Source organism: Triplophysa rosa, linkage group LG6 (assembly GCF_024868665.1).
Source record: "Triplophysa rosa linkage group LG6, Trosa_1v2, whole genome shotgun sequence".
Classification (NCBI taxonomy): domain Eukaryota; kingdom Metazoa; phylum Chordata; class Actinopteri; order Cypriniformes; family Nemacheilidae; genus Triplophysa; species Triplophysa rosa.
Window position 1 is genome coordinate 25,144,636 of NC_079895.1, and position 9,862 is coordinate 25,154,497.

Here is a 9,862-nt window from a genome sequence, read left to right on the forward strand (position 1 = left end):
GCATGTGAGCGAAGCGAGAGCGTAGCGGGGAGCGTTAATAATTATGTTCACGGAAAAAAAGTAACGAAAATCAAATATACTTTATCAGTTATTAAACAGTTACTCTTTAGGCACTAAAAATATTGGCTGTAATTTCACAGAATGTCGTACCCACCAGCGCTATTACGTCAAATACGTTACATTACATTAAATAATTATATGACTATTATGTATTTATATATAATATATAATTATATAATAACTATATTTTTAAAAGTAGGCTATTCTTTTTCATCAATGACTTTCTTAAATTATCCTTTGACTATGTCATCTAGTGGCGAATTTGTTTTTTTGGCCCGAAACCAAATTTACTTGCAGACCCCTGGTGTAGGATGACTGTCATGGAGTAACTGCAAGTCTGACAGGATGACTGTCCCGTCTGATCTCACTTGAATTCGTAAATACATGAGTTGGCTTATTTGTATGAATTTGTGTGATGTGAACTGAAGGCCCACCCCTAAACTTAACAGTCAACGTCACAAAAGCAAATCATACTAAAACATAAGAATGATATTGTTTAAATAAATACAAATTAGCCAACTCGTAAAATAGTAACGCATTGCAGTGAGATTATGTTGGACTGTCGTAAAATAACTGCGAGTCTATCTTGACTATCGCTGGATAACTGCAGCTCTGATTGATTTAATGTCAATGGATAACTGCAGCTCTGACTGAATGACTATCGCTGGATAACTGCAGCTCTGACTGACTGTCGCTGACAGTTTTCTTTGCTGTCTAATCATTCCTTTCTGCTGCTCCTGCGCTGTCTGCTGAGTGCTGACCCTACATAAACAACAACATTTGAACTTCTACATATACATTTGGTCTAAACAATACAATTTAAGACATGGCACTTTGGGATACTTTTGTCTACTTACAAAAATAAACAATATTTAACATATACATAACAATGTATATTACACAAGTCCTTTGCATCAATAGTAACTGTCCAGTGAATAAAGCACCTGTTGACCGTAGCCAGGGATGCCCCTCAATGTCCTCCAGGCTGGGACGATTGTCTGCGTTTGCTTTTAGGCACCATCTAATGAAGCTGCGACATTCTGTTTCATACAACATACAACAACCTGTCTTCAATAATGCAAAATAACAAATGACTCCCAGGTTTAGGCGTGATATTGGTCTCTTCATGGACAGTTTAAAGTTAGCCCTGTCTTGCCTATAGAAAGATCTCTGCATTGAATGAATCCCACTACTCGAGCAAGACATTATTGCAGCGTTATGTATGTGCGCAGGTGCTGAGCCAATAGCGTTCGAATGTACGCAGTAACGGAGCCCTTTCATTGGTTGAATGTACTGAATGAACACTCCCTTTACTTAACGAGTCAATTGAGTCAAAATGAGACTGAATGAACTGGTACATGTTGTTTATGGCCTAATATCCTCTGTGTTGCAAATTTAATTGAATTTTAACTGGTTAAAGGTTAACTTTTGTTAATAAACTGTATTTAAAATAGATTCTTTTAATACAGTTTTTAATTAAATATGTATCGAAATAAATATCGTTATCGATCAATATAGAAAAAAACTATAGAGTTTACTTTTTTGCCATATCGCCCAGCCCTAATCGCACACGCTTAAAGTGGCCGTCACACGGACAGTTTCTGCATATCTCATGTTAATCTTGAGTACTTGAATAGTATCGTACCCTTCAAATATCCATTATACCATGGTCTTTTTGAATACTCGATTCTGATTGGCTGGAAGGTGTGCATTAAAACCCTTTAACGCACAGGTAGCTCCAGTAAATTTGATTACATTTGAAATTTAACTGACAAAATCACTGTAATTTTCACCTGTTTGATCTAAAATTAAAACTAGAAACTAAACTAAAGAACAAAAGTGCAAAGGAAAAATGTGTGTCATATTGTCTCCATGGCTGCCTTTAAAACAAACGTTTAAGAAGGGTGATCCAAGCTTCCAAAATTCCATTAGGATTGTGAGCACACCACCGAGTCATCTCACATCATCCAAACATGCTTCCAATTACAAGTGAAACTCCTTAACACAAGATAATCGAAACAAGCTGGAATAATCTGGAACCGACACAGAAAACTCCAGAACACACATTTAAAATGCATACAGCCTCTCTAAGCTCCAAATTTATGTTCACACAGATAGGGCAACATTGTTCAGATTAATATCAACATGGAAACTCATTTAAACAAGCCTGATCTAATCATCTTAAATCTAAATCAATCTAAATGATGAAGTTGAATTTAGTGTGGTATTTATTTGTTCCATTTGTTTCGAGTCAGGTACATCACTACAGGCCATGTAGAGCACGTCAAATGTTTCCTTTGACATAACAGATTGATCGTCTGCGCAATGTTGCATGAAGTCAAACACACCCGATATTATCGGATATCGCAATGATTTTAAAGTCGATTATCGATCGTTTTTTTAAAACACATCACCCAGCCCTAATGGTCACCTTATTTTCTGAGGTGAATGTTTTCAAATAAAAGCAGTAGTCACCTTTTGTTTCAGTCTTAGGGAATTTTATATTAATATTTAGATATGGTATATCGGCCAATATATCGGTTATTATCGGCTACCAATGTTAAAGGATTATCGTTATCGGCCAAAATTTACATATCGGTGCATCCCTAGTTGACACAGGGGGCCTATCCACAAAGTCCTGGCTGTCCAACACAGTGCATGTTTAACAAAAGCTCTACAGACCACTAATGTTACTTGAGGAGTGTACAGTAAGGTAGGCAAAAAGCTGTTGCTAATGTGCTGCTCAAGCTAATGTAGAAACTAAAGTAAAATAATGAAAAATAACTGCAGGTCTGCCTAAACACTCTTCAGATGGTTCATTCACGCCTCTGCTTTAAAAGCCACTGTCTACTCTAAATATTTAAAGCTGGCATGCATCAGTACTGAGAATCACAAAATGGCTTTTGGGCTATTGAGTGTAAAAGGCAAACAGCCTCAGGGACGAGCTCAGCTCAGCAGTCTCCAGATGAATGCTAGAAGCCATTTAAGTTCGTCACTACGGAACATTGCAATACAAGAAACATCACATAATGTAAAAGCATCTGGGGGAGATCTCTCAGCCTACCTACATGCAAGCAGGAATTACATTATTTTCAAGCCTCGCCGAGCACGACAGCAAACCAATAAGAACATAAACTAGTCAAGCCGAAGCAAATAAACAAATATTTCAAACTTTTATTGAAGATATAATCATGATCTAATATTGACACTCGTCAACAGTCAAATACCAGTAAAACAGACGTGAAACTGCCAATGAATAAGTACCATAGAATTACTCGCCAAACAATTAAACACGGTTTTATTATAGTAAACTGTGGTAACTTAAAATCTCTTTAAGACACCTTTCATCAGAAAAACTTGCAATGAGCATCTAGCAGAACGTTTTATTTCTCAAATTGGTATGATCACAAGCAACACATCGTTGTATTGTCAGCACGATGTAGTCTCGCTGAGGGAAAGAACAGGCAAACTTTACCAGCGCGTTATTAAATGTCGTGTAATTACCGTCAACGTGCAGCGATTCACTGCAAATCTGTGCGCATCAAACATGCATGCAAAACAAATATCGCTTTGCTGTACAATCTTGTCTAAGATAAAATAAACTTTTATACGTCAATAAGATTATATGTGGTAACTCAGTTGCATGCATAAATTACATACATGTAGTAAGTTAGTTTTTGCTGAGCTTCAACAGATGACCAACAGACACCACACACACACTTTAACACGCGTAAACTCGAAAACACCGTTTGTGCGTGTTGCTTCACACCGCTCTCCTGCATACCTGGACGTAGTTGCTTTCACAATATTCTGCGACTCTTTCGAGATTGGTAAAGCTGTCCAGTAACGCTCTGCGACCCGCGGGAATTTCTTCTTCCAGCAGCATCTGCAGCTCCGCCATCTTTACATGTCTCCACGCTCGCGCCCGCCTCGCGTCAGGAGCGACAGGAAATAAAGCGGCTTCTCCTCGCGGCTCGCGCACTGATTCTGAGGGAAAACTAATCAAGAGTCTTTACGAAGCCTACTATGGAGGAGAGGGTTTCTCGTAATAACACAAATTAATATAATATAATATAATAATTCGTTTTTTGTTTTATACAAACTATAATTCTATTTTTACTAAACTGTACTATCACAAGTTATAAATATCAGAATAGTTATAAACTCTTTGGTAATGATCAGTTTCATTCTTTTGGTAATTGCGCCCCCTGTGTTGTTACAACGCCACTGTTACCAACAAGATCGCTTTTTGTCTTTTCTGGATACGCTGTAGTTTAAAAAGCAGGTAATTCAGCGTTTATTACTTACACTTAACCTTGATATTCGTATCATTTGTCAGCTCATAATATACAGTAAAGACAGATTAATTAGTATAAAATTAGTATATCAAAAGCTTTCAGTAATAAATCTTGTGCTTGTATATTTATTACCCATTTAATTTGAAGAGTTTTTATGTCCATGCTAATACTACTTGTAAAAACATTTAAATATATAATTATTATAATTATAGATATAATCTGGGAGATAAATGAAGAGACAAATTATTTTCAGTTTTTCTTAATCTAGGACTCTGTTTTTAGGTATGTGTTTCCTTAAAATGATTCAATCTGTGAACTAGAGACAAAAAAAATCAAATTTCAATTGAAAATTATTTTTTTATTTTTAAAATTGGTGCAATAGTTCATATTCATGTTCAACAGTATTGAACAAAATACTAAAGTTTTTACATTTATTTTCGGATCATAATAGGATAATTGCTAGATGAATTGTAGTAGAAAATCACTTAAATTTATTAAAATCATCATATTATTTGAAGATATGTGAATATATTTGTATGTAAATATGACTATTCCATATCATCCGTTAAATGTTGTCACCATCTTTACATTTATTGCCCAGAATTAAATAAAATAAATCAATGCATTACGCATCAATACATTTAAAAGCGTTTTTGGTTTCAAACCCAAAGTGTACAGAGGTAGAACAACAAGATTAAAAGGTAATGCAGTCCATGATGATGTAGCCAAAGTATCACACCAAATCAAAACTGAAGTAAATTTCTATCAACCAATCTATATTATTTTTGATAAGATGACGCTTGACATACTTGAACAGTGGACTGAGTAACTGTTTGAGAAACTAAAATATTTTTATTTGTTTTCCATCATAACGTTTCTTTGTTTGACACTGCCAGAAAACAAGTAACATAGTCAATTTGAATTCACTTTATTAATAGTGTAGCACAGGGATCGGCAACAGGCGGCCCAAAACTGGCCCGCCAGCAATAATATCTGGCCCGCGCCAGCAGAGCATGTGAGCGAAGCGAGAGCGTAGCGGGGAGCGTTAATAATTATGTTCACGGAAAAAAAGTAACGAAAATCAAATATACTTTATCAGTTATTAAACAGTTACTCTTTAGGCACTAAAAATATTGGCTGTAATTTCACAGAATGTCGTACCCACCAGCGCTATTACGTCAAATACGTTACATTACATTAAATAATTATATGACTATTATGTATTTATATATAATATATAATTATATAATAACTATATTTTTAAAAGTAGGCTATTCTTTTTCATCAATGACTTTCTTAAATTATCCTTTGACTATGTCATCTAGTGGCGAATTTGTTTTTTTGGCCCGAAACCAAATTTACTTGCAGACCCCTGGTGTAGGATGACTGTCATGGAGTAACTGCAAGTCTGACAGGATGACTGTCCCGTCTGATCTCACTTGAATTCGTAAATACATGAGTTGGCTTATTTGTATGAATTTGTGTGATGTGAACTGAAGGCCCACCCCTAAACTTAACAGTCAACGTCACAAAAGCAAATCATACTAAAACATAAGAATGATATTGTTTAAATAAATACAAATTAGCCAACTCGTAAAATAGTAACGCATTGCAGTGAGATTATGTTGGACTGTCGTAAAATAACTGCGAGTCTATCTTGACTATCGCTGGATAACTGCAGCTCTGATTGATTTAATGTCAATGGATAACTGCAGCTCTGACTGAATGACTATCGCTGGATAACTGCAGCTCTGACTGACTGTCGCTGACAGTTTTCTTTGCTGTCTAATCATTCCTTTCTGCTGCTCCTGCGCTGTCTGCTGAGTGCTGACCCTACATAAACAACAACATTTGAACTTCTACATATACATTTGGTCTAAACAATACAATTTAAGACATGGCACTTTGGGATACTTTTGTCTACTTACAAAAATAAACAATATTTAACATATACATAACAATGTATATTACACAAGTCCTTTGCATCAATAGTAACTGTCCAGTGAATAAAGCACCTGTTGACCGTAGCCAGGGATGCCCCTCAATGTCCTCCAGGCTGGGACGATTGTCTGCGTTTGCTTTTAGGCACCATCTAATGAAGCTGCGACATTCTGTTTCATACAACATACAACAACCTGTCTTCAATAATGCAAAATAACAAATGACTCCCAGGTTTAGGCGTGATATTGGTCTCTTCATGGACAGTTTAAAGTTAGCCCTGTCTTGCCTATAGAAAGATCTCTGGTGAAGCGCAGTCTGCCTCGGATGATGTCTTTTCTGTTCTTGAATGGGAGTGTGCCACACAGAATGTTGTACAGTGTCACTCCCACCGACCAAACGGTAGCTGGTCCTGCACGGTAGCTCCTGTAGCGGTACCACTCGGGTGGAAAGTAATCCAAAGTGCCTGACAGACCCAAAAAGATTAAAAATGAACAAACTGAGTGCAAATTGTAAACATGAAAACATCACTTTTAAGTGTCGGTGAGATCTGATGTTTCTGATGTGCCATCACCCACCTGCGAACATTTTGTAGTCCGAGTCGTTCAGCAAGTCCCCACAACCAAAATCCAGCAGCTTGATGTCATGCGTGTCGGTGCGGATGAGGATGTTCTGGGGCTTGACGTCTCGGTGCAGGACTCCCTTGCTCTCGCAGTGTTTGAGAGCCCTGATCAGTTGGACCAGCACCCTCTTGGCCTGGCTCTCTTCCAAATTTCCCTGCTCGTAACAGAACTTGTCGAGATCTTTGCAAGGGTCAGGCCGTTCCAGGATCATGATGTAGTGTTCGGGTGTTTCAAACCACTCGATGAGGTGCAGAATGTTGGGACAGGCCGGATCTGAATTGACCCGAATCATCAGTGCCACCTCAATGGGCAGCAAACCTTGGCCTTCCTGCAATGTTAGTGAAATTTGGAAAATGAATGTTTCATTATATATGTTAATTGTGTATGTTTATACAAACCAATAAGCTGTAAAATAACCACAACAAATTGAACTCACCACTTCTAGCTGCTCATCTATCAGGTCTTTCGAGACGTACTTGATGGCAACCTACAAAGCAAAAAACAATGACAATGATTTGTTTTGCCATTAGCTAAAAGATATATGTTGTTTAGCTGCTTCCGTTAAAGTATCTGCTAAGAACTTGAGTGTTAATGTTAAGTTAATTGAGTGTTGTACGAAAAATCTAAAATGACAGAACAGGTTATGTGTATTTTCAGACATCTCTCATATAACAGTAAAAGAGCTACGAGTGTGAAAACTCTAACGCTGCTTTTGGGGTTTAACAAAGATCATTTCTGAAGGTAGTTTGAACAATGAGAGAATGACTTACTTTCAATCCATCAGATATGCGATTTCCAGCATACACAGATCCGAATCCACCTTCACCCAGCAAATGACCTTGTGTGTATGGACGTCCTTTGAAAAGAAGACATGTTCGGGTAAGTTAGACTATCAAATAATAGTAATTAAGCAACATAACTTTAGCTGCATTTACATAGTGATTTGATTTTTTACTCATAAAACATAGATTGGTCACACATGTGTTAAACCGAGTTTAGCAAATATTAGTTTAGTAATATACTGATATACTCTATAATGGAGACATATGAACAGGAAGTCTTACCATAGCAGTTATGTTCTGGGTTGAAGCGCTGCTTCTTCTGTGGATGCTCGCTGTCCAGTTGGTCAGGACTTTTTCTTTTCTTCGTGTCACGGAGGATGTTGCTTTCATCTCTCTTTGAATCGCCCTCATCACTAAACACTGATTTGGGCAACTTAAGAGAACGAAGTGGTTTGTAACTTGCTGGCAGAGTTACATAAGGGCCAGAGGTGTCTTCATAACCATGTCTGGCATCCTCCTCCTCCAATTTCCACTTCTTCTGCAGTTGCTGGCTCTCTTCTTCATGCTTTCTTTTCCGGCAGACGTGGATAATGCTGCTTTTCCCACTACTTTGGGAATGACCCGCAGACATACATGAGGCCAGTGCAGAAGACAAACGTGATGGCTGGGTTGGGTTTGCCACAACCTCCTGATGCCACCTTGGCTTCTTCTGAAGTTGATCGCTCTCTTCAAGGCAAATGATTTGATTATTATTATTATTACATTATATATTTAAGATAATTATTAAAGGAATATTAAGCACAAGATTTACCTTCACAGTCACATTTTCTTTTCAGGGTTTTGGTGTGACTGGCGCTCCTGTGACGGACACCTGAGGCTGATATAATTGCAGCAGTTACAGAATTACTACAGTGTTTATGTTATCATTAATACACTTGATTTAACACTGTCTATATGTTACAGTACATCAATAAGAATACAGTATGTGAGGGTGAATACAGGTAAACAGGGCCTGTACAGTGAAATGACAGTTAAATTTAATCTATCATTATGCACTATAAATAAAATGTCATTCTCTTCAAAAAATAAACTTTTACTAAAACTTTTACTAAAACATTGCGTTTTTCCCAAACTAGTATACAATTACACTGATGTTGCCATTGGGATCATATAAAAAAAACATCAAGGACACATTTGTCTTACTTTACCTGCATTCATTTGTTGTATTTAAAAGACACTGACATAATTTAGTAATTTCATGATTTAATTCATGAATAAAGTGTAAATTACCAATTGTTTACATGTAACATATAGTAGAAACATTTGGTTATTAGTATGAATACTAAGCGGCAAAATACATGTGTTGTTTCAAAAACTCGTTTGTTTGATTTCAGAGATTTAGCAAAAATAGTTAAAAATCTAGCAAAAATGCACAGAATCTCCACTACACGTTAGTATATCATGAGTTTTAAACCAATAATAATTACAAATCCGAATAAAACGAATAAAAAGGTCACTTACCGCATTTCTCACCGTCACGTAACCTTTTAAACACCATTTTTGCGCTCGACAATTTCAAATAACTGCCCTCGCACTCCAAACTCGCTGGGAAATCCAAATTTCCGAAGAGAAAATACGATCCAAGCTCCAAAAGCCTTCAAAATATGACTCTAAATAGCAAATATTGCTCTCGGTCACTGAGAAAACCACGAACCCACTCCAACAGAGGAATCGACGCCACGCTCAGATTATATCTAGATTTAGAATTCTTGTCGCTGACGTAATAAACTGCATGTAATGAAACGTAATAAACTATCAGGCCGATGTGAATGTGCGCTGTGTTTACATGTTTCAATCTGATGATACTTTATGGTTTTATTTGATGTGTTTTTCTTTTCATAAAGATGTTGAAGTGGATTGATAAGGATTAAGTTTATTATAAATAAATAAAGTCAACTTGGCTTTCTATAAAGTCAAATCTGCTCATTATTCCCTTATAGTGAATTTGGGCGATTCAAATAAACTCTGGGGCAATGTAACGTTTTTATTCAGTGAAATCAATCGAATATATTTTGTGCAATAATATTTAGGTTATGTAATATTTTTATTTATTGATATTTTTGTAGAATGGTATGGTTTTATGTTACGTTTATGCAATAAT

General features: G+C 36.6%; 1 protein-coding gene across 1 annotated transcript; it reads right to left on the reverse strand.

The window, feature by feature from the left end:
- Window positions 1-4,752: 4,752 nt before the first annotated feature.
- Window positions 4,753-8,429, reverse strand: LOC130555353 (serine/threonine-protein kinase pim-2-like). Its single transcript, XM_057335481.1, has 5 exons — window positions 7,984-8,429; window positions 7,690-7,775; window positions 7,356-7,406; window positions 6,875-7,247; window positions 4,753-6,762 (listed from the first exon to the last, which is right to left on the reverse strand). The coding sequence occupies exons 1-5, from the start codon at window positions 8,330-8,332 to the stop codon at window positions 6,554-6,556; spliced, it is 1,068 nt and encodes a 355-aa protein (XP_057191464.1). The 5' UTR covers window positions 8,333-8,429; the 3' UTR covers window positions 4,753-6,553.
- Window positions 8,430-9,862: the final 1,433 nt, after the last annotated feature.